At 38.3% G+C, this 26,640-nt stretch overlaps 1 protein-coding gene across 2 annotated transcripts in view; it reads left to right on the top strand.

Annotated features, from left to right (window-relative positions):
* Positions 1-26,640, top strand: part of LOC150083123 (retinoid-inducible serine carboxypeptidase-like) — a 316,995-nt gene that overhangs the window by 184,179 nt on the left and 106,176 nt on the right. For both annotated transcript variants that reach the window (XM_090377053.1, XM_090377052.1), the window contains exon 9: positions 13,722-13,835. In XM_090377053.1, coding sequence (XP_090233179.1) covers positions 13,722-13,835 — 114 coding nt within the window. The remainder of the gene's footprint in view (positions 1-13,721; positions 13,836-26,640) is intronic.

Here is a 26,640-nt window from a genome sequence, read left to right as displayed (position 1 = left end):
TTTGTTGTTTTTCTTTGCATCCTTTGCCTTTCTCGTAATCTACTTTCGCTAACCGCCTTTTTGACTTGATTACAGACTAGCTTATACCTGCCATAAGCTTTTGTGTCACCTGCTAATTTATGTGCATCCCACACATTTTTCTTCTCTGCCACGAGCATCATTAGTTCATCTGATATCCATTTAGGCATAAATCTTGAACTGTATTTCTTAGTTGGTATGAAAAGTCTAGTAGCTTCCAAGATTAATTCCCTGAAGGTCTTCCATTTAGCATCATCAGTTTTTAACATCATCAGTTGATCCCACTGTATAGAATTCAAAAACTGCCTGAGACCACTGTAGTCACCTTTACGAAAACAAAAATCCTTCCCTTTATCCTTCATGGTAGTTACATCTCTTTAAGTAAATCCCACAAGTTCCAGTCAATCTCTGGAAAGTTAAAATCCCCATTACAAGACATTTTGATTTACTGGCCCACTCTATTTCTCTGCACAATTGCTCATTATACTCTTCGCAATCGTTAGGCCTATAACACACTCCTCCTCCCATTTTCCCTTTCCCAGTGTTTGTCACATCAAACAGACTCAACATTGCACTGTCAACTCATGTCAACTGGATGCATTTCCTTAAATTTTATGTGCTTCTTAACTAACAGCATAACCTTTCTTCTCTTCCTAACCTCTCTATCCTTTTTGTACACACTGTACTACTCAATTTCCAATTCTGCACTGCTTATATCTGTATGACACCATATTTCTGATTTCTGAACAGAATCTGTTTTCAGAACAGTATCTGTTTTCAGAACAGTATCTGAACAGTATCTTCTGAACAGTATATGTCTTGATCAGCACTTCAAATTCATCAAATTTATTACCCTAACACAGCCCACGTATTTACTTGTTCCATGATAACTCCCAGCAGCTCTTGGAAGTCCCCAGCAACTTGCTCTCTAGGCTGCTGCTCATTACAATAGAAGCAGTGCAAGAATCACTTTCGCCTCTGCCTGTGGCTACTGTTAATCTTTAAGTATGTAAATCCCCCCCCAGCTAGCAGTTTTTCATCCCACCTACATTGCCTTGATAGCATCAGCAAATATTCTTTCAACCTTTCTATTTAAGTGTATCTTATCCCTGTAGAAGCAGTCTCTCCTGTTAGCAAGCACAGACCACGCTGATAAAAATTCTACCCCATGAGCCTTACACAATCTCTCCAGGGCTGAATTGGTTGACAAGGCTCTCATCATATACTCCCTGCTATCGTGTCTGGGCAGAATTGCAGACAAATTCAAATTCAACTCTAGTTCAAACTCAACTCAAATTCAACTCTAGTTCAAACTCAACTCAAATTCAACTCTAGCTCATGACTTTTTTTCTACATTGACCTGTACTTGTTATGTAAATGAACAGATCTCTTTTTCTTGAGGTCATTAGTGTCAACGTGTATCACCTTTTGTGCCCTTAAAAGATATCTGCTCTACAACATCATCAACTTTTAGCCCCTGGCAGACATACACTGGTCCTGTTCTGCCTATCCTTTTTGCATAATATATTCCCTGTCTCTCTGACAATAGTCACCAACAATAACTAATTCCTGTGGGACCAATGCATTCTGCTTTGGAGATTGCTGCTGTGTTGCCTGATGCACAGGAGTGAGTTCTGGCTTTGAGTTAGGCATCTGAGAGCTTGATAGGCCCCTATTATTAATTTCCTTAAGGGCATTCACCCTACACCTCAAACTCTCATAGATGCCTATCAGAACGCTGAGTTGGCACCTAATTTCCTCAGTCTCTGCACCTAGCGCACACACACACACACACACACACACACACACACACACCCTCCTTGGCTCGATCATGTCCTGTTCTAGACAGGTCTGCTATTTCACATTTTGTGCATTTTTTTTAGACTGTGATGATTTATTGGAGAATTGCCACTTTTGGTTCTCCCCGAGCCACCGCACTCTGGCTAATCTCTGAGCGTTGCTTTGCTGCTCTACTCTGAGTCATAATTCTGTTTAAGTACAATTTAATCGACAATGAAATTTAGCATTAGCATTAGTAAAGGCACATGATGCGAGAAAGCAAGCTTTTATAGAATCAGCCAAAAAAAAAACAAATCTCCTCATTTCACCCATCCACTCCCTCCAAATGTTTATCTAGTTCTGCCTTGATCTATTTAAGCCATCAACTTCTACAATGACAGATGGAAGTTTGTTCCAGCAATCAACCACCCACTGGCTAAAGGCAAACTTCTGCACTTTTATTCTGCAACTCTCTTTCCTCAATTTGAATTTTTGCTCTCTCAGGAGATTATTCTGTGCAAGAGGAAGAATCCCATCAGCATTGAGCATGCTCAAACCATTGAAGGCTTTATACACCTGAATCAGATCACCTCGCAGGTGCCTAGTCTCCAGACGCTGCAACCTTCATAAGAGCAAGATCAGTTGCTAGCAGAAAGGGGAAAAGAGTTCCTATATTTATTGCCCAGACTGTATTCATCAGCATTTCATGTGTTTAGATTGTTTTCGACAACACCATAAATCTACATAATTTTGTTGTTGTTATTTGGTTTTTAGGAGCATTAGCAACTAAGGCCATATTGCTCCGGGGATATGCGGTGCTCATTCCCTGACCTTTCCGCATCCTTCGTATTTGGTGGTGACGGGCTCGAACCCCGGTCTAATCAAGAAGCGTGTGCTACGCACTGCTGCTCCTGCCCACCTGGCTACGGAGGCACCACATAATTTTGTAATTTGAAAATTCGTATAAAGAATTTTTAAATGATGAGCAGTTACTCGCTTATTTTTTCTCTTAGTGCAATGTAAATTTCCAATGATCATCAGTACTATACAGCCAGCACAGCTCCCACTGAAGCAGAGAGTGTTTGTTGGACATATACACAATGCCTGAAAAATCTAATGGTGTTGGACATATATAGCCGACACGACAGTCAGCGTGCTAAACAAGAAAATTATTATTGTAAATTTTGCATTGGTTGTAGAGTCAGTAAGATTACGATGAAATTGCAAATTTCATAACATAAGTTTACATACCTATTAAAACCTAACAGAATATTTTCATACTTTAAAATTAATCTGTCCAAACATGCTGTTTCAATGATAGAGCATGATTTAAAAGAGAATTATGAAAGTGCACAATAGCAGTTATTTCACTTTTGCAGTTAGGCTGCGCTTTGAAAAAAATCAACGTACAAGTTTTTATTCTCGATGAACATCTTTCACTGAAACTTCTTGTTCAACCACAGTAGGTTTCTCTTCAATGTCTACAAATTTCAGAAGATTCCATTAAGCCAGCAATGAGTTCCTCTTCATTCGTGCATATTTTGAAAAAAATATTCAATGTCTGTATCCACTTCTGCGTAATCTTTGGAGCTTAAGTTTTCCTGCAAGTTTAGGTGATCATGCACATGCTCAAATATTTCTTCACTGTTATTGGACTCTTCTTTGCAATTAATAGAGTAAGAAGCTTGCAAAACTTCACATTGCATCATTCAAGGCGGTAAATTTAGAATGTTTGTAGCAGTTGCCGATCACTTTTTCATCAACTTTATTCCATGCTGAAACACATTGCATGATGTTGATTTTGCATTGAATTTTGATTTCAAGACAGCACAATTTGGTTTAATACATAGCATTCTTCGGTAGTTTTTCTTAAAACACTGGATTACCTTAGGTACTCGAAAGTGATTGTATGTAGGTCATTTACTTGACAATGAGGGGTGCAGTTATCCACAAACAGCAAAATTTTTCTATTCTTCTCACTCATCCTGCAATCTAAGTCTCTGATCTATTGTTCATAGATTTGTGATGTTATCCATGCCTTTTGGTTTGCTAGATACGTAGTCAGTAATGTCTTCAAACCTTTAAAGCATCGAGGCTTCTGAGATTTCCCAATGATTAAAAGAGTAAACTTCTCTGTGCCAGAGATGTTTGCTGCTAGGAGAACAGTAATTCGTTGTATGGCTTTTTTTCCGCCACTACATTTCTCCCCTTTAAAATGTTTTATTTAGTAGCAATTTAAAAAAAAAAAAAAGTCCAGTTTCATCAGCATTGAAGATGTGATTGTGGTTCTTTGTCTTTCCATTTATCTTAAATTATCTTTCCATTCCTTTGTAGCATTAATGTCCACAGCTGCACTTTTGCCACACTTTTTTTTGAAAGACAGGTCAAGACGAGTCTCAAATTTCTAGGACCATCCATCCGAACTTTTAAATTCTTCAATATCCATTTGATGTGCAAACGATTCAGCCTTAGCTTTTAAAAAAAAATGCACAGGAAAAAAACTACAGGAACATTTTTGCATGCATCATCATTAGCCATTCCAAACGTACCCTTTCAAGTTATGGATATTTTGCTTTTTGTGCTTGAATCTTACCCAGTGCAGCAGATTTCTCTAAACTTTCAATCTTTTTCTGATGTTTCAGAATAGTGAACAGAATATTCTTAGGAATGTCAAACTGTTGGGCATTGTCAGTCTTAGAATGCACACCATTATATTACAGCTTGCAAAATCCTAATTTTATCTGTGGATTTTTTTTTTTTTTATGTGAACCCCAAACAAGAGAGGTATTAGAACCTGTAGTACTTAGTACCGTGCTTGGGTTGGAGGTTGAGAAGATGAAAGAAGATATTTGTTGACATTGGACTTGAACTTCTGTAGATTGTAATTTTCAGGAAATACATATGAAGGAAGGCTGTTCCAGAAAACGGCAGTTGAATGAATAAACGAAGAAGATGAAAAGTTGGTTCTGTGGGTTTGAAGTTGGACAGTAAATGGATGTTGGCTGGTGGCGGCACGTGTTCAGTCTGTTTTGAAAGAGAGAGAAGGAATTACAGAAGCTAATTCAGAAGAACAGTGCCCATGGAAGTATCTGTAGAAGAGGCATGCAGCAGAAACAGTACGTCTATGAGAAAGCGAGTGGAGAGACTCTGTTAGAGATGAATCATTAATTAACCTAACTGCCCTCTTCTGAATGGAATAAAGAAGCTTGAGAGAGGTTTTGGGTGTACCACCCCAGATGTGGGAACAATATTCCATGGCAGGGCAAATTTGCGATTTATACAGAGTGAGCAGCTGTTTGGAAGAAAAGTAACGGCAAGAGCGAAAGAGAAAACCAAGTTTTTTAGATACAGAGTAAGCAATGTTTGTAATGTGCTTGTGCCAGGAGAGATTAGAAGTCAGGGTAATCCCCAAAAGAGATATACCATTTTGCCTAGAAATCGGAGTGTCATTAAAGATAAGCATAGGAGCAGAAGAATTCTTTTTGCGAGATAAAGACAAGACTGGGTTTTAGAAGGGTTGAAATCAACTAAGTTGTCTTTGCCCCACTGGAGAATTACCTGAAGATCGGGATTTAAGTAATTGGTAGCAGATTTTCGAGAAGTTGAAGCTGATTGAGCAGGACAAGGTTTCTCAAAATGGAAAGTGGAATGCAATGTGCTATCATTGACAAAACTATGGATAGGATTTCCAGTCAATGGAAGAAGGTCATTAATATACAAGAGGAAAAGAGTGGGGGAAAGAACTGAATCTTGGGGGACACCGGCATTAGTGGAGAAGTTAGAAGACAGAGAGCCATCTACCATCACCCTCAGTGAGCGATCAGAGAGAAAACTGGATAACCAATTACTAAAAACAGTTGGCAAACCATAAGATGGAAGCTTGTTTAGAAGACCTTTATGCCAAACACGATCAAAAGCCTTTGAGATGTCAAGAGCAACTACCTGCGTTTCACCGAACCTTTCCATTGAATTAGTCCATAAATGGGTAACATAAGCCAGAATATCACCAGTGGAGCGACACTGACGGAATCCATACTGGCGATCGTTGATCAGACGGAAGGTTTCTAGGTGGTTTAAGAGTTGGCGGTTAATTGATTTCTCCATTACTTTAGAAAGAGTAGAAGTAATTGCAATGGGACGATAATTGGATGGGAGGGATTTGTCACACTTTTTAGGAACTGGCTGGATATGAGCAAATTTCCAAGCAGAAGGAAAAACACCTTTGGAATAAGAAAGTGAAAAAAGGTGGCAAAGAATAGGAGTAAGTTCAGGAGCACAGGTTTTGAGAACAAGTGGAGAAATACCATCAGGACCTGGAGCTTTCTTAGCATCAAGATTCATCAAAATCCTTCTGATATCCTTTTGATGGAAGATCACAGGAGGCATTGAATGGAGCGTGTTGGGAATGGTGGGAGGTGTTTTACCAAGATCATTAATACGTGAGCTGGAAGGAAAATGGGATGCTAGCAAGGTCAGCTTTATCCTTGGCTGAAGTGACAACAGAACCATCTGGTTTGGACAGAGGTGGGAGCAGAGATGGGCAAAAGTTGCAGCCAATAGCTTTGGCAAGAGACCAGAATGCTTGGCTACCATTATGGCAAGAAGCAAGTTTTCTACTCTTAGCCTGTTCAAACTCTAGTTTGGACTGATTAATAACTGCTTTACAATTGTTGCGAGCTTTGGTGTAGGCAGAAAATGAAACTGAAGAATTAGAAACAAGCCAATTACGATATGCAACATTCTTCTCTTGGACAGCCTTAGCACATTTATTGGAAAACCAAGGTTTAGATAAAGGACGAGATTTTAAAGTCGAGTTTGTGATAAAGGATTCCATTCCTGCAAGAATAATTTCACTGACACGATCTGAACAAACGTTGACATCAGAAGTTTTGAAACAGTAATCCGACTAAGGAAAAGAAGAAAAGAAGTCTCGCAGGTCATCGCATTTTGCATTCTTGTAATGCCAAAAAACACGAGGTTAGGAATAGCCATGAGATAAAGGTTCCATTGGAGAAGGGACGATCACCAAGTTGTGATCTGAAGTGCCTGAAGGACCTCTCACTTCAACAGCTTACTTAGAAGGGTTGTTTGTGAGAAAAAGATCAAGCGCATTGGCTGTATGATTAGGATTGTCCGGTATTCTTGTAGGTAAATGAACAATCTGTGCTAGGTCATTAGTAATTGCAAAAGCCTCAGCATCTTGACCTAATGGGTCGGTATGACTAGAAAACGGAAGCTAGCTGGAGTTGTGAACATTAAAATCACCAAGGAAAATTACCTCACTGTTATGAAAGTTGGACTAGAGAAAGTCAAGTTGCAAAGAGAGGAAGTCAAAGAGCTCCAAGTGATTAGTGGAATTGGGAGAACAGTAGAGACAACAGATGAATTTGACGCAATGAGGTAGAGAGATTTTAAGCCAGAGAAGATCAAAGAGAGGAGATTCCAAATTTCCAAGTCTCTTGAGGGAATATCAGAATGGACATATGCACAAGTACCACCTTTGAGACAAAAGGAATCATACAGCGAATAATTTGGGCATCTGAGATGAGCAGTAGTTGAATCAACTGATAACTGAGATTCTTTCAGAAAAAGTACATGGGGTTTGGCAGACTGCAAGTGGAAATGGACATCGTTGAGATTAGAATTGAGACCACGTATATTTGTGAAATGAATTAGGAAGTGCTTGGGAGGTTTAGATCATTTCGCAGATAAACTTGCTCTATTATTTTGACAATTCATGGTGTATTCAATAGTAAGAAAATGTGGGTGGGACATGCTGTATGAAGTAATGAAATTATTGGATATGGCGTACACATGGTAAGAATATACCCAGATCCTTGACATAACGTGGCCTCGACAATGCTCCCTGCATACACACTACTCGGCTCCCTCCAGTCACTATCTGGCAGAGTAGAGGTAGCAAGATTATACACTAGCTGATCCGGAAGCCTCCTAGAGAGTTACCAATAGGTTCGGTCCAGTGTACTAACTAGCGGCCGGCCTACAATATTGAATCTCGCCACATTGTTCATCATAACCTCAAAAGTCATCAATCATACTGCATGATGGAAGAGATAGGGAAGGGTTGACCGGAACTTAGTTCTAGAGACTAAACATGGGTTCCACCACTTCAAGTCTCCAATAAGCAATGTGGTGGTATTTCACCAGTTGATGAGAGTCATCTACCACCTAGTACTGCATGGTAACATAGAGGGGCAGCGTTCCTCCATGTGGTGTGGGTGCCACACCTCAACTCCTGCTTACCTTTGGTTCACACCTGGGTGGTCAACCACCATGTACTTGTGCATGGAGGTTATACCCAGGATTACTAACAGTCCCACCATCGTGAAGGTGCAAGCAGAGGATTTGGCTATCACAGACCGTCCGGACTTCGCCGAAATTGGGTCCACTTGACTTGAGTGTCACCCGAATATCAGTTCCATCAGCATTTTAGACTCCCAGGTAGCAAGTACAGATTGGTGAAGCTGTCCACTTTCTTGGAGCCATACCAGTCAACATATGCTCTAATTAATGTAATTAACTTCTAACTGATGTTCATTTCATTATTGCACTGCGAAAAAAGAGCATGGGAAGTCTTAACAAATGATTTCTCACAGTCAGGCTGCAAGCTTGTCAATTGCTTCAATATATTTGAAGTGTTTTGTCATTTTTAAATGCAGATATTGTAATTAAAACGTAAAAATTCAGATTAACAGGAAGAAATTTATGGTCATTATAGAGAAATTGGCCGGAGCCAGCTGCATAAGATGTTATAACGTGTTGGGACATTAAAAAGAGGATCGCTATAAAGAGCTTTGACTGTATTAAAAAAATTCAATTTTTTATTGAATTAAACTTAAACAACAATTGGAGCACAAATTAAATCCTGAAAATTAATTAATGCTGTTAATATGGTTTTAGGTAGGGCAAGTTGCTATTCTGCTATTATAAACCTAACTAACCCTATGTTAAGATATATTGTTATTTGATATAGTTTTCTTTCTGTCGATAAAAATATTTAACTAAAATTAAGAATAAAAAAGAGAAGGATCAATGCAACATTTGTCTTTTTAGGTATGAATGCATGGCTCATTGTCCCAAGGCACACATGTACACTGCCCTCAAATAATGACTGCTCCTAAAATAATACCACGAAAAAGTCCATAAATACCATCTTTTCAAGGGACACCAGCCTTTGTTAATTCCGAAAAGTAGTCATTGTTCAATTACTGATCATTATCCTCTCCACATATCAGTGGATATCCCAGTACACCCAGCTATTCTATGGCTACTGCCTTCTGTCAAGGAAATAATGAACTGTTAATAGCATTAATTAATTTTACTGTATTTATTTTGTGGTTCATGGTTTGCTAATTTAATATAGCATATTTTAACAATAAAAGATCAGTAGTGCTATACTGCCCATCACACTACCCAACTTTTAATACTCTTTTCTTCAGGTGTCATGGGCAATTTTGTGAAGTATGCATTTTATAGTGGCTGTTGCAGTTTAAACACATTCCTTTTCTGCTTATACTTTTTTTTTTTTTTTTTAAAGTTCCAAGAAGGAATAAACCCTAACCCTCCTTCCTTTTGATCTTTTTTGGCTTTGTGAAAAGGAAGAGACTGAATTCTAGGAATCATTACTCATGCAGTTTTATTTCACAGAAATTGTTTCTGTTGTAGGTGATATTTATTTTATATTTAACTCTGCTTTAAAAGTAGGCCGCTCTTTATAACTCGGTGTCTAGCTCTTCGTAATTGCAGTCACATTCTCTTCCCAGCTTTTTTTAAATTCAACATTATTGATCTGTTTTCTTATTGTTACAGAAATTGGAGTCTTTTGTGTTTGTTTGCATTTGTTCTGTATGGCATTAATAGATTTCTTCAATGAGATGATTATTATTATATTCATACTACATTTATCATATTTATAAGATATAAACTTAATTGAATGAATTCTTTTTAAAACCATTATTTTTAAGCAAAAAAAATTTAAGGTGCTATAAAAGCAAGTGTAGTACATTAAGTGTGCAGGTTTTCAACTCAATATAACCAATTGCTTCCTAAGCACTGCAAAAAGAAAAGAAAAAAACAAGTCTCCCACTTATAACACATTCCTGCTTATAGTGCTCTTTGAAGCCATTCCCTTAAAAAAAAAAAAAAAAACTATAACAGGGTTCAACTGTAAATGATTTTGTATTGTTTAAATTCTAAAAGTTCTTTAACCACAAATTCAGGAAACATTCACTAGCTTGTACTGAACTCAAAAGAAGTGTAATCAAATCCAGTCTCTGCATCATCAGCCATTTTCAGTCCACTGCAGGATGAAGGCCTCTCCAGCAACTTTCCAGTTCCTTCTGTTTTGTGCAGTGGCCATCCATTTACTACCCACAAACTCTTGAATTTCATCTATTCATCTCCGTTGTTGTCTTCCAGGTTTTCTTCTAGCTCCTCTTGGGTACCATTCTGTTATTTATTTTCTTAGTCCGTCTGTCGTAATGTCTTCGAGCTATGTGTCCTGCTCAGGACCATTTTAGTTCTTTAGTTTTGATAAGAATGTCATTTACTTGAGTTTTCTGCCTAATCCATGTGTTTCTCTTCTTAGCTAACAGTCTGATTTCCAATATAATTCATTCCATTCTTCGCTGTGTAGTTCTCAGCTTCTCTTCCATTCTTTTGGTGAGTGCCCACGTTTCACATGTCATGGTGGGGAGTATACATTGGTTCATTATTTTGTTTCAGACAAATTGGGATATTGCTCCTCAGTATGTGACTTATCTTTCTTGAATGCTATACAACCAAAATTTATTCTTCTCTTGACTTCTAGCTTTTCTGTCTCCTGTATAGAATTAAGGGACTTTCAATAATTACTAGTTATTTTCATATCTTAATAAGGATCAAAAAAGTTCCACCGTTAGAAAAAAAATTGTCTTTCTATATATCTAAACTATTTGACATTATACGTTATGCATTGGATGTAATGTACTAGCAAGCTACTTTAATATTCAAGGCAATTTGAAAAACTCTTTATGAACATGCTCAAAGTCAGAACATTTATTCTTGACCACAATCAGGTTCAACTTGAATTTTACACATCTCACAAAGAACCGAAAGGAGGTACCAATTCATAAATGTCTCCTCCAAAACCTCAGCAGATACTGAAAAAGCCAATTTGGAGGACACAAGTTACTATAAACCTCAAAACTTGACTCCAACACAGTAGAATTCTAGTTATTCAAAATTTTTAGAACTTTTTTGCTTTTATTTTTTTCCCCATAATTTAACTCAAAAAAATTGATACATTTAATCTATCATGAATAGAATTTTATTATTATATTCATGTGAATATAATAAAATGTATAAAGCATTATGTAAGAAGAATAGATAAAACTTCACTGTAAAAAGACTTTAAAAATTAAAAATTGTCGAGGACTCAACTTGTTCTAATTACACTACGATTGCCTACATTAATGCTAATATTTAGGAAGAAATCTGCACAATTTGTTTAGCGCCTACGACAGAAGATATGTTTACAATCTAATCTGGATATATATCCGGATATATCAGGATAAATATCCAGAATCATTCCCAGTGTGCGAATTATAAAATTTAATAAATCTGGCAAAAAATAATCGACCAAATGTACAGTGATTGTAAAAATATTCATTACATCAGCGGTCGATTATAAACCCGGTAAAGATTGGCTATTCAAGTTGTCGCTTCCAAGACCCAGCTCACACTTCACATATATAATTTAAGACAAAAGGGATGGCTATACCCTGACAACTTATATATTTCAGAAAAAAAAGGTTGGAGCAGTCAATCCCTTTTTTATTTATGGTACTGTGCTTGAATAAAAAAAAAGATTATGGTGACAGCTCCTCGTCGATGTATATTAAATATTTCAAATGTGTATTGGAGCTTGGAAATACAAATTTTATTGGAAATATTTTCGAAGATTTCTACCTCTTCAATACACAGCGGAGGCACAATTGCATTTGATATTTGCTGAGTGAAAAGAACCCGTCAGAATAATGACTTGTCCCAGATAAGTATATGACTCCACCTTTTCAATTACTGCTCCTTCAATCATTATATCCCTTTCTGTGGCATACCTATTCATCATTACTTTTGTTTTAGCCCTATTCATCTTTAGTCCAAAATCCTTACTAACTCTACATAACTGATTAAGATTTTCCTCTTAATTCTTTTGGATCATGGCTTATGACCACAATGTCATCTGCAAACGGTAAATGGTTTAGGTACTCTCCATTCACGTTGACTCCTTTCTGTGACCAGTCTAATCTTCTGAAAGCTTTTAGACCCCAAATTTTTTGAAAAAAGGTGCATCTTATACATGAGGAAATATGGTACTCCTTTTTGTCCTTTTCTGTTATCTCAAAGAGCTTTGTATTATTTACTCAAGTCGGTTTTTCCTTTCTTTTCTTACATCTGTATTGTGTGCGTCTTACCATTCTGTGATCACTTCCAACATTTACCTTGTTCAGGATGGTAACATCATTCATGATATATCTTCTGTTAGGGAGGATGAAGTCGATTTCATTAGTTGTTAATCCATTTGGGCTCTTCCATGTACTCTTTCTGTTCACTCTTTTTTTTAAAAAAGTGTTCATTACTGACATTCCTCGAGGTTCTGCAAATTCCACAAGTATTTCACCTCTTTCATTTCTTTCACCAATTCCAAAATTTCCTATAGTTCCCCTTTCTGTGCTGTTTTGTCTCTTTGCAACCTTAGCGTTGAAGTTCCCCATAATGATAGTGTAGTGAGTTTTCTGTTCATTTAGAAGGCTCTCAATTTCAGTGTACATTTCTTCAACCTCTTCATCATCATGGCTCGATGTTGGTGCATAAATCATTATAATCTTTAGCTTATACCGCTTAGAAATCCTGAGTAGTAGTCTTGACATGCTTGGTGATGTGCTTTTGAATTCCTATATGTTTTTTATATCTTTATGGACCAGAAAGCCAACTCCATCACTCCTTTAACTGTTTCCATTGGTGTACAGCAGATTTCCACTTGATCAACTTATATGTGATTCATTTCTTCTTCTTCTTTGCCAAACCGATGATATTCCAATTCACATTTTCTAATTCCTTTTCCAGCTCTAATATCCTGTCTTCACCGATGAGTGATCTTACGTTGTAGCAGACCAAGTTTAGTTTCTGTGCATGGCAGCCTGGTCATACCCGGAGATTCTTAGCACCCTCTGCTTCCACTCTGATCCTCTCACTGCCGTAAGAGGAGGAGTGAAAGCCGCTGGGGACTGGGAGCTATTCGTTTTGTCTTACTGTAATGTGCTGGAGGGTTTGGTCTTTTCCTCTTCATGCTGACCAGGTGTCTTGAAGAGAACCACTCTTCACATTCGTTGTCACCTAAGTGCTGTAAAAGGGCTTACCATCGAGAAGGTGTGCACGAGTGGATTTTAGGGAGGCAGGCCAACCGGACTTCTCCTAAATCTTCTGAAATAGAAAGATATTGGATCCATCAATGTTTTAGACTGAGTGTCTGATAACACAGAATGCCTGTTCTCCTCTAAGCCCCTGCACCATACCATAAACTAAATTAGTAGCATGAATTCAATTAAATTGGTATGTTCTGTATTTCTTAAATTTCATTCTACTACTCCATCATCATCATGCACTGATAGGTGCCTCCATAGCCAGGTGGGTAAGAGCAGCAGTGCGTAGCACATGCTTCTTGATTAGACTGGGGTTAGATCCCATGACCACCGCATATCCCTGGAGCAATATGGCCTTAGTTGCTAATGCTCCTAAAACCCAAATAACAAACAAACAATCATGCACTGATAGTAAAATGAACAAACTGTAATCATTTAAAACCTACAACTGACTTCTTTAATATTCTTAAAATTACCTGTTATGTTTTATTTTTCTCCCAGATGATATGTTTAAGCGGCAAGTTGGATATTTTTATGGAGATCCATTGTCGACTCTAATGAATGGAAAAGTGAGGGAGAAATTGCGTATCATCCCAAAAAATGTTACATGGGGAGGTAAGTTTAATCACTTCTAGCTTTCCTTTTATTCTGTGTAACCTAAAATGAAATGAACTAAAGTGTGACAGAAATGTTTCTATCAAAAAGAAGTTAGATTAAAATGTCATAAAATGACACTCTTATTATTATTGACATCATTTATTGCCTAAAAAGACAGTTAATATAGATTCATATAAAATTAAAAAGATAATTAATACAGATTAATATAAAATAATTAATAAACATACAAGAGAAGGCACTGCCCCTTTGTTCCATGAACATGTTCCATGTTCATGGATAAATGGAAATTCGCTTGCTTTAATAATTTTGTTTACTCTGCTATTAAAAGGAGCACACAATTAAATCTAGAAAGTAGAGCCCACCTCCCAGTGGCAGGGATGGAAACCTAGCCCATTGGGATAGATAGGATGAACAATGAATCCAAAGTTTATTTCCTCTTGGCTAGGGCAAAGTGGCATTGGACTCTCCAATTTGAGTTGTGATTAATTTGAAATTCTTCTTTGTTTTTTAAAAAAAATAAATTTTTTTAAGCACAGCAAACATTGGAAAAAGATAAGTCATGAACCACATATAAGCTACGGCTTGGGTGGTTGGAGGCTTACTTGGTATTTTGAATTTATGATTCTTCAAGCAGACTCTGTTGAAAAAATACTTCAGCATTTCATCCAGTTAAATCACGTTATCTCTCACTATAGTTGATTCACTCAGTGCTTGTTTACTGTAGTATTCTTTATGTTTTGATAACATTCTCCAAGAGTTGCATTCTGATCCACAGAATAGCAATATTCACTGCAAACCGCTTTCAAATGAGTTGCCCTTTAGAAGATAATGGAGTCAGTAAGTGTCTGATGCTAAATTTGTCCCTGTTTATTATGAAACATCTATTTCTATAGCATCACATTAAGTGACTGCACCTGCATTAACATTGGTGAGATATGCAGACTCTGAGATAAATCTGCTATTACGGACATGTCTGGGAAGTTGGGAGTTTCAATCCCAATGAAAGCTGAGATTATTTTTTCTGTTGATAATCACTGGAAATTTCTTCACAGAAAATTGACAGGAGCATAACAATATTTGGTGTCTGTGGCCAACTATCAGAAATCGACCCAACCTTTGATTTTCATTAATTTTTATTAAATTAATATTTAATGAATAAATTAATTTTATTTTATTAATTATTAAATAATACTTACTGGATTAATATTATAATATGATTGTAATTTAATATAATTTTAATTGTGATAATTATTATTATGTTTATATTATGGATGTTAGATTAACTTGTGGCAGAGAAGAAAAATGCTTGTGATGCATATAAATTATCAGCCAACACAGAAGCCTATAGTAGATATAAACTACTCTGTAATCTAGTCACAAAAGAGATTAGACAAGCAAAGGCAGACCATGAGAAATCTTTGGCAAAGGATGCAAAGAAAAACAGCAAAGACTTCTTTACTTTCTTAAACTCAAGAAGGAAGGAGATGATTGTATCAATGGTTCGACTGTTGATGATCCTGCTTAGGTAGCTAACAAACCGAATGAGTATTTTGCATCTACAGTTCACACACAAGCAGTTCTGTAGGGAAATGGAGCCAAGAAGCTTCTCAAACTCTAAAAAGGAGAGCTAAATGATTTTATAATAACTGAGAGAAAAGTGGAGGAGAATTGTTGAAGTGAAACATAAAAAAAGACAACTGTGGTAGATGGGGCTCTATCCAGTTATATTAAGGGAGGCAGCAAAGGAAGTAAGCAAACCATTAGTCATAGTTATGAGAGCATCCTTGGATTCAGCGGAGATCTCCAGGGACTGCAGATGTGCAAATGTATCCTCAATTGACAAAGGGTGATACACGAGTAATTTCATACCTGTTAGTTTAACTTCTATTCTGAGGAAAAGAATGGAGTCACTGGTTAAAGATGCACTGCAGGATCATCTAGGCCAGACTGTATCAACAATTCAGACACAGCATGGGTTTGTTAAGGGGAAGTCTTTTCTGACCAATTTGATTGGATACTACAATGTGGTCACAATGGAACTGGTTGAAAAAATAATTTTGATATCATAAACTTGGATTTCAGGAAAGCTTTTGATACTGTTGCACATGGAAGACTACCTGTGCAAATTGAAGCAGTATGGCAATAAATGGAAGTTGCTATAATGGAGAAAGGGATGGTTGAGTGGGAGAAGACAGAGTGGTTATGAATGGACACCGCTCTTCGTGGACCAATGTGGTCACTCAGGGTTCGTTGTTGGGCCCATTGTTGTTTTGTATGTTTATCAATGATATTGACTAAGGTATATCAGACTTAGTGTCGAAGTTTGCAGATGTTACAAAGGTTGGCAGTGTTGTTAATGATAGTGTGCTACTGCAACAGGATCTTGAAAATTTGGGCAGATGGGCCGAAAAGTGGCAACTGAAGTTCAGCATTGGCAAATGCAGTAACCACAGAGTAATGTACCAACTGTGTGGTGCTACACTCAGGGTAGTGGAGAATGAAAAGGGGGTAATTGTGCAGTCAGATATGAAGTTCTGAGCAGTGCAAACAGGCTGCAAGAGTAGCTCATGGGGTCTTGTCATTCATATACAGGAATTTTGTGACACTTTTGTAGATTTCTTGGATGACTATTTTCTACGGCAGCTTGTTAGAGAGGCAAGAAGAGGAATCAATACATTGATCTGGTTATAGTAATTCTTTATGCATTAACAATCTCAGTGTTCTCCCCAGAAAAGTTTTCCACTCAAGTGACATTATGGAGTAGCTGGGTGGGGAAGTTTAATACTTCGCATTATGTTCAAATTAATGTTGATCGAGATCAGTGAGCAGTACCATACAGCCGTGAGAATTGCTTAAGTTTTAGCTGGGTGGTCAGTTAAATTCACCGGGTGATGCACCCCTTTGATAGGTCTGGGGAGAACACTGCAGTGTGTAGTTAAAAGACCCACTGAGTGGCAGCAATCACAGAATTTAAATAAAGACAACTACTGTCAAGGGTAAAGAGAAAGGCTTTTGTAAGGGTGACTACAAAGGTCTCAGACAGTTTAAATTGTATACAGTGGGACCAACTGATGATATTACCAACAGCAAATTCTAAATGGGAAGTATTCAGGGAAGTAATCAAAGAAGCTACTAGGCTTTTCGTATCAACAACGAAATACTGTTGAAGGCTTAGCCCCAAATGGATGTGAAATGAACTATTGAGACACATAGTAGAGAAGAAAAGTGCATGGAATGCATATAAATGAGTTTGAAATCAAGTCACAAAGTAGGTTAGGCAAGCTAAGGCAGATTATGAGAAGTCTCTGGCAAAGAATGCAAAGAAAGCAAAGACTTCTATGCTTCTATTAACAAAAAAAGAAGAGGTTGAATCACATTCGGACATTTGATGTTTATGGGTTAATTGTTGACGACTCTGCTCAAGTTGTGGACAAATTGAATAGGTATTTTGAATCTACATTGACATATGAGGAATTCTTTAGGGAAGGCGATGCCAGAAGTTTATCACACTCTAACAAGGAGCTAAATGACTTTGTAATAACTGAAAGGAAAGTGGAGGAGAAATTGTTGGGGATGGATGTGGTAAAAGGCACTTTTTCCAATTATATTAAGGGAGGCAGCAAGGGAGATAAACAAACCCTTAGCCATAATTATGACAGCATCCTTAGATTCAGGGAGGTCAATTAAGACTGGAGATGTATAAATATATCCCCAATTTATTAATGGTGCTCAAAAGGCAACATGAGTAATTACAGACCTGTTAGCTTAACGTCTGTTTCAGGGAAAGTAATGGAATCTCTGGTTAAAGAATTAATGCAGGACCATTTGGACAATCATGCAATTATTCTGCAATGGCAACATGGATTTGTCAGTGGGTCGGTCTTGTCTAGGGCTGCCACCTCTCTAACCTTAAAAATGAGGACATTTGGGCAGCAAAATCCAGTCTTTTTAGGCGCAATTCTCCAACGCATCACAGCCTAAAAAAATGTGCAACATGTGAAATGTTTGCTGAACTCTCTGGAACAAAACATAATCTAGCCAAGGAGGATGTCTTGTGTGTGCCAGGTGCAGAGAGTGTCTAAAAATTAGGCATCAACTCAGTGTTCTACTGGGCGTCTATGAGAGCTTGAGGTGTAGGGTAGATGCCCTCGAAGAAATTAATATGAGGGCCCGTCAAGCTCTCAGTTGCCCAACTCAACACCAGAGCTCACTCCTGGGCATCAGGCAACACAAGGCTGAATGCGCTGGTCCCAAAGGAACTAGTTATTGTTGGTGACTATATTGTTAGGGAGACAGGGAATATATTGTGTAAAAAGGATAGATGGAACAGGACCAGGGTATGTCTGCCAGAGGCAAAAGTTGATGACGTTATAAAGCATATATCATCTTTTAAGGGCACAAAAGGTGATATTATTGTACACATTGGCTCCAGTGACATTAAGAGTAGGAGATCTGCAGATTTACTTAACAAATACAGGTCAATGTTGCAAAAAAGTCATGAATTAGGGTTAAATTTGAAAGTATCTGCAATTCTGCCCAGACACGATAGGAGGGAGTACATGATGAGAGCCTTGTCAATCAATTCAACCCTGGGGGGGAATGTGCAAGGCTCAAGGGGTAGAATTTTTTTCAGTGTGGTCTCTTCTACAGGAGAGACTGCTTCTACAGGGATGGAATACACTTAAATAGAAAGGGTGCAAGAATATTTGCTGATGCTATTGAGGCAGTGTTAGGTGGGTCGGAAAACTGCTAGCTTGGGGGATTCACAGACTAAAAGGTTAAAAGTAGCTGCAGGCAGAGGTGAAGGTGATTTTTGCACAACTTCTATTAGAATAAGTAACGACCTGGAGTGAGGGGTGCTGGGGATTTCAGGGACGGATGGCAATCATCGTGAAACAGGTGGGTATATGGGATGTATTAGGGTAACCAGGAATAGGAATAGATGCATGTATGCTTGCATGCATGTATACCAATGCTAGAAGTATAGTAAATAAATTTGATGGATTTGAAGTGTTGGTCAAGACATCAAAGGCGGATATTGTTGGGATATCAGAGACGTGTTGTCACACTGGTATTAGCAATGCAGAATTGGAATTTGGGGAGTACAATGTGTACAGAAAGGATAGACAGGATAGGAAGGGAGGAGGTGTTATGCTGTTAATTAAGAAAAACATAAAATCAAAAGAAGTGCATCCAGTTGATATAGATGAACAGTGCACTGTTGAGTCAGTTTGGTGTGTTATAGGCCTAATGACTCGAATGAGTACAATGAACAGTTGTACAGAGAAATAGAGTGGGCTAGTAAATCAGAATGTCTTATAATGGGGGATTTTAACTTCCCAGATATTGACTGGAACTTGTGGATTGGTCACTCACACACTAGTAAGACTTTTGTGGATTTATTGGATGATTGTTTTCTGCAGCAGCATGTTCTAGAGGCAACAAGAAAGGGTAATACTCTTGATCTGGTTATCAGCAGTGATCATTTGTGTATTAAGAATTTGCAGATAAAGGAACCACTAGGTGGCAGTGATCACAGTGTACTGATGTTGGGATTTACTTAAAGATATAATTACCATCAGGGGTAAAGGAAGGGTTTTTGATTCCATAAAGGTGAGTAAAGTGGTCTTCTTCTTCAAGAGTTGTGTTTCCATTTACAATTGGTTTCCTCAGCCTACAAGTTATTTCCCGTTAGGAATTTTTTCCCACCATAAAGTGCGGTTCAAGGTGTCTTGGTTGGTTAAGCCTCGGGCTGTCCTCGGGCTGTCATGCACTCCCGTACTCCATCCATCCATGTCCTCCTAGGTCTTCCTCTTCTCCTTCTTCCAGGAGGTATCCATTCAAGGATAGCCTTTGGATATCTGCTTTCTTGCATCCATTTTACATGTCCATACTAAGTTAGACGCTTTTCTTTGATGGTGTCAGTGGTCTCAGACAGTTTTTAAATTCTGTACAGTGGGATCAACTGACGATGTTTCCAACAGTAAATTCTAAGTGGGAAGCATTCAAAGGAATTAATCGTGGATGCTACTAAAAGTTTCATACCTATTAAGAAATACTTCAATGTTTAGGCCTAAATGGTTATCAAATGAACTAATTAGACTCGTGACAGAAGAAAAATGCATGGGATGCATATAAATTATCAAGCGACTCATAAGCCTATGGCAGATATAAGCTAGTCTGTAATCAGGTCACAAAGGAGGTTAGACAGGTGAAGGCAGATTACAAGAAATCTTTGACAAAGGATGCTAAGAAAAACACCAAGCATTTCTTTACTTATATAAACTCTAAAAGGAAGAGGATGAATCTGATTGGTCCACTTGATATCGATGGTTCGACTGTTGATGATCCTACTTAGATAGCAAACAAACTGAATGAGTATTTTGCATCTACATTCACACATGAGGAGTTATTAAGGTTTGGAAATGGCAGAAGGTTATCAAATTGTACCAGGGTGCGTAATGATTTTAATAACTGAGAGCAAAGTGGAAGAGAAATTGTTGAAGTTAAACATAAGAAAGGCACCTGGGGTGGATGGGATCTATCCAGTTATATTAAAGGAGGTGGCAAAGGAACTAAGCAAACACTTAGCCATAATTATGAGAGCATCCTTGGACTCAGGGGAGGTCTCCACTGGAGATGTGCAAATGTATCCCCAATTCACAAAGAGGGATCGAAGGGTGACACGATTAATTACAGACCAGTTAGTTTAACTTCTGTTGTGGGTAAAATAATGGAGTCACTGGTTCAAGATGCATTGCAGGATCATCTAGATAAGACTACAGCAATAATTCAGACACGGCATGGGTTTGTTAAGGGGAAGTCTTGTCTGACAAATTTGATAGGATATTATGATGTGGTTACAAAGGAACTGGATGCAAAAAATAATTTTGATATCATATATTTGGATTTCAGGAAAGCTTTTGACACTGTTGCGCATGGAAGACTATTGTAAAAATTGCAGCAGAATGGTATTAAGGGTATGTTGCTACAATGGATAAAAGGATGGTTGAGTGGGAGAAGACAGAGGGTACTAATTAATAGGTGCTGCTCTTCGTGGACTAATGTTATTAGTGGAGTCCTACAGGGTTCGGTGTTGGGTCCTATGTTGTTTTGTTTATTTATCAATGATATTGATGAAGGCATATCAGACTTAGTGTCGAAGTTTGCAGATGATACAAAGGTTGGCAGGGTTGTTAATGACAGTAATGGCAGTGTGCTACTGCAACAGGATCTAGATAATTTGGGCAGATGGGCTAAGGAGTGGGAACTGAAGTTTAACCTTGACAAATGAAAAGTACTGCATATTGGTAGAATTAACCCCAGAGAAACGTACCAACTGTGTGGTACTACACTTAGGTGGTAGAACATGAAAAAGACCTGGGAGTAATTGTGCAGTCAGATATGAAGTTTTCTGAGCAATGCAGACAGGCTGCCAGGCCAGGTCATGGGGTTTTGTCAATGATATATAGGAATTTTTCTAGCAGGGAAAAAGATGTGATTGTCCCTCTGTATAAGGCAATTCTCAGGCCACACCTTGAGTACTGTGTACAGGTCTGGAGGCCTCATTTTAGGAAGGATGTAGATTTGCTTGAGTGAGTACAGAGAAAGGCAACAAAATTGGTGAGGGGAATGAAGGGATCCTCTTACCAAGACAGGCCTAAGTTCTGCAAATTGCAGTGGGTGGAGACTAGGCACCTGCGCGGTGATCTGATTGAGGTGTATTAAGCCTTGAATGGATTGAGCACGCTTAATTCTGATGGGATGCTTCCACTTGTTCAGATTATGAGCCTAAGGGGACATACATTCAAATTAAAAAAAGACAGATGTAGAATAGATGTGCAGAAATTTGCCTTTAGCCAGCAGGTGGTTAATTGCTGGAACAAACTTCTGTCTGTCGTTGTGGAAGTTGATAGGTTAAATAAATTTAAGGAGGAACTGGACAGGCATTTGGAGGGAATGGTGTGTTTTTTTTTTTTTTGCCTGATGCTGCATAAGCTCATACACTTGCTTTCTTGTATCGCATACCACTACTACTACTACATTTACTTCTTTGGGACAGAATATCCCTTACGGAAGCAAGAGTTTCAATAACTTCTGTCAAAGAACTGTCATTCCTTTCAATGCTCATTATATGTGAATTGAAGACTGACATTACAGTTTGGCAATGAACAAGGTAAGTTTCACTAAACTCATCTTCAAAGAAAAGTTTAAAAACTTAGAGGGATTTTCTTGAGACAAAAAGAAAGACCTTAGGGCTGGATAAATACTTATCCTTTCAATTGCAGGTAATAGAGAAAGCCAGCTTTTTCTGCTATGATACAGAATTTTTTTTATAGGTAAACTCTGTAAATTCGCAGAATTCTTTTCAGGTTATCAACACGTACAGTGTAGACACTGAAATAATTCAAAATCTTAAGAACAATGGAGTCAATATCTACATCAATTGGATCTTGTCCATGCTGGATACAGTTGTGCAGAATGTGGGCAGGGTAGCCCACTCCTATTAGCCACACTCCTCCAAACATGTTGGTGGTGTTACAATTATCTCCTCCAAATGCAATACATTTCTTATCCAGGCCACTTTTACACAAGGTCTCAAAAACATAGCCAAAAATAGTAGCTGTTGTCTTATCTGACTTGCTTTTTAATTCTATAAGCTTAACCTTTGAGCCACCATTTTTCCAGTCAAAATAAGGCACAAGAATAGGGGATATTTTCAGAAATCCGTGATTAATTGCGTCAGTGGAAACTTGAAAAAAATTGCACATTCTGAAGACTTAACAACTTCAACTGAATTCACTGCTAAGACAGAGTTAATTATAGCTTCAGTCATTGTTTTTGCACAAGATAACATCGTAGCAATATCTGAATCAGCATATCGATTTTTATAATTCTGCTGTACAAGACATCGATTTATAGCTGTGGTGATGTGCCACTGTATGAAAGGGAAGGGTTCCTTCAGCAGCAAACTCTTGTATCAAGCCTTTTAGGGGCATTTTCTAAAAAGTCCGTTACCTTGCTGCAAGGTTTTTCAAATCTAATATTCGTATGTTTCTCTGATTTGGTTTTTTTTTGGTTTTTTTTTTTTTTTAGGAGCATTAGCAACTAAGGCCATATTGCTCCGGGATATGCGGTGGTCATTCCTTGACCTTTCCGCATCCTCCGTATTTGGTGGTGACGGGCTCGAACCCCGGTCTAATCAAGAAGCGTGCGCTACGCACTGCTGCTCCTTCCCACCTGGCTACGGAGGCGCCTATGTTTCTCTGAATTCATGTGGATGTCGAAAGGGGGAGTTTGAGAACGAGAGTATCCTGTGCAGTCGTACATTTTTGCCGCTCCTGGAACAGCAGTTTTTTCTGATTTGTTTTCTGTTTTATTAGCTTAAATTGCCATATTAACTTATTTTCTAGAGTAGTTTTATATTCTTATTTACGATACTTAGATTAAAGTAACTTAGATAGAGATTTTGTAGGTATTACTTAGTATCGGAAAGGGTATCAAATCCACGTTTACCGTTCATAATTGCTGCCATTGTAACGTGATACAAAATATCTCGAAATAGATAGCATAAGCTTAATATAGTATAGTATAGTACATAATATTGTCAATTAATCAGATAATTAATCTTGTTGAACTTCATTGTCAATTAAATTGTACTTTTAATTATACATATAACGACTTGGGTTACGTAACATAAAAAATTAGTAAAAAATAAATAATTAATACTTAACTTGATACGGAAGTTATATAAAGGGATTTTGTAGATAACACTCGATACTGAAACATAAATATAGCGTTATAACATAACTGTGTTGAGATATAAGTTTAGGGTTTTAATTTTGTACTGAAATTGAAATTATATTGAAATTAAATCGAAATCATGACTCTGACCAGAGCAGCAAAGAAAAAGGCTCAAGCTAATGGGAGTACTGTGGCTCAGGGGAGAACTGAGGGGGGCATTTGCCCTCTGAATCACAGCCTATTAAAATGCACCACTTATTTGATGTTTGTGGAGCAGTCAGGTACGGGACATGATACTGCCATGGGGGATGTCTTTGTGTGTGCGCGATGCAAGAAGTGTAAGGAAACCAGGCGACAACTCAGCATTGTTATGGGCCTATATGAGAGCTTGAAGGACAGGGTGGATGCCCTCGAAGGATTAAAAGTGAGGGCCCATCAAGCTCTCAGCTGCCCACACCAATGCCAGAGCTTGCATTTGGTCATCGCGCAACACAGCGGCAGCCCTCAAGGCAGAATGCGCTGGTCCCAAAGGAACTAGTAGTTGTTGGTGACTCTATTGTCAGGGAAACGGGAAACATACGTTGTAAAAAGGATAGGTGGAACAGGACCAGGGTATGTCTGACAGGGGCAAAGGTTGATGACGTTGTAGAGCGGATATCATCTTTTAAGGGCACAAAAGGTGATATAGTTGTACACGTTGGCACTAATGATATTAAGAGTAGGAGACCAGCGGAATTACTTAACAAGTACAGGTCACTGTCGAAAAAAAGCTGTGAATTACAGTTGAATTTGAAAGTGTCTGCAATTCTGCCCAGACATGATAGGAGGGAGTATATGATGAGAGCCTTGTCGATCAATTCGGCCCTGGAGAGATTGTGCAAGGCTCAAGGGGTAGAATTTTTTTCAGCCTGGTCTGTACTTGTTAACAGGAGAGACTGCTTCTACAGGGATGGAATACACTTAAATAGAAAGGGTGCAAGAATGTTTGCTGATGCTATCAAGGCAGTGTTAGGTGGGGCGGAAAACTGCTAGATTGGGGGGATACAAGGACTAATAGATTAACAGTAGCCACTGGCAGAGGTGAAAGTGATTCTTGCACTGCTTCTATTGAAATGAGCCGCAGCCTGGAAAATAAGATGCAGGATATTTCTGAGACTGCTGGGAATCATTGGGGAACAAATAAACACATAGGTTGTGTTAGGGTAGCTAAGAAAAAGAACAGGTGCATGTATACTTGCATGTACACCAATGCTAGGAGTTTAGTAAATAAATTTGATGAATTTGAGGTATTGCTCAAAACATCAAAGGCAGATATTGTGGGGATGAGACGTGGTGTCACACAGATATAAGGAATGCAGAACTGGAATTTGGGGAGTACAATGTCTACAGAAAGGATAGGAAGGGAGGAGGGGTTATGCTATTAGTTAAGAAATACATAAAATCCAAGGAAGTGAAGCCAGTCGACATTGCTGGACAGTCCAGTGTCGAGTCAGTTTGGTGTAACATAACCATTGGGAGATCAAAATTGAGAGTAGGAGAGTGCTATAGCCCTAATGACTCTGATGAGTATAATAAGAAACTGTACAGGGAAATAGAGTGGGCCAGTAAATCAGAGAGTCTTATAATGGGGAAATTTTAATTTCCCAGATATTGACTGGAATTTGGGGGCTGGTCACTCACACACTAGCAAGGCTTTTGTGGATTTACTGGATGATTGTTTTCTACATCAGCACGTTCAGGAGGCAACTAGAGGGAGTAATACTCTTGATTTGATTATCAGTAGTGATTCTTCATGCATTATGAATCTGCAGATAAATTAACCACTAGGTAGCAGTGATCACAGTGTGCTGAAGTGGGATTTGCTCAAAGAGGTAACTACCATTAGGGGTAAAGGGAAGGGTTATTGCTTTCGTAAAGGCGACTACGATGGGCTGAGACAGTATTTCAATTCTATACAGTGGGAACAACTGATGATGTTACCAACAGCAAATTCAAAATGGGAAGCATTCAAAGAACTTATCTTGGAAGCTACTAGGCTTTACATACCAACTGAGAAATATAGTTCAAGGTTTAGGCCTAAGTGGATATCAGATGAACTAATGAGACATACGGCAGAGAAGAAAAATGCATGGGATACATACAAATTAACACGTGACACAGAAGCCTATGATAGATACAAGTTGATCTGTAACCAAGTTACAAAGGAGGTTAGGCAGGCGAAGGCAGATTACGAGAAATCTTTGGCAAGGGATGCAAAGAAAAACAGCAAAGAGTTCTTTACTTATGTAAACTCTAGAAGGAAGGGGATGAATCAGATTGGTCCACTTGATATCGATGGGTCAACTGTTGATGATCCTGCTCAGGTAGCTAACAAACTGAATGAATATTTTGCATCGACATTCACACATGAGGAGTTATTCAGCGAGGGGAATGCCAGAGGTGTATTCAACTCTGGCAGTAAGCTAGAGAATCTTGTAATAACTGAGAGTAAATTGGAGGCGAAATTGTTGAAGATAAATACAAGAAAGGCACCTGGGGTGGATGGGATCTATCCAGTTATATTAAAGGAAGCAGCAACGGAATTAAGCAAACCCTTAGCCATAATTATGAGAGCTTCCTTGGACTCAGGGGAAGTAACCATGGACTGGAGATGTGCAAGTGTGACCCCTCACAAAGGAGGATCAAAGGGCGACACAAGCAATTATAGACCTTTTAGTTTAACTTCTGTTCCTGGAAAATTAAGGGAGGCACTGGTTAAAGAAACACTGCAGGATCATCTAGACAAGACTTCAGTTATAGCTCAGACACAGCATGGTTTTGTTAAGGGGAAGTCTTGCCTGACCAATTTGATTGGATACTATGATGCAGTCACAAAAGAACTGGATGCAGGGAATAACTTTGATATTATATATTTGGATCTTAGAAAGGCTTTTGATACTGTTGCACATGGAAGACTGCTGCACAAATTGGAGCAGTGTGGCATTGGAGGCAAATTGCTGTTATGGATAAAGGGGTGGTTGAGGGGGAGAAGACAGAGAGTGGTAATCAATGGACACTG

Source organism: Mastigoproctus giganteus, chromosome 7, assembly GCF_048544385.1.
Source record: "Mastigoproctus giganteus isolate SK-2022 chromosome 7, ASM4854438v1, whole genome shotgun sequence".
NCBI lineage: Eukaryota > Metazoa > Arthropoda > Arachnida > Uropygi > Thelyphonidae > Mastigoproctus > Mastigoproctus giganteus.
This window is presented reverse-complemented; position numbering and strand designations above follow the sequence as displayed.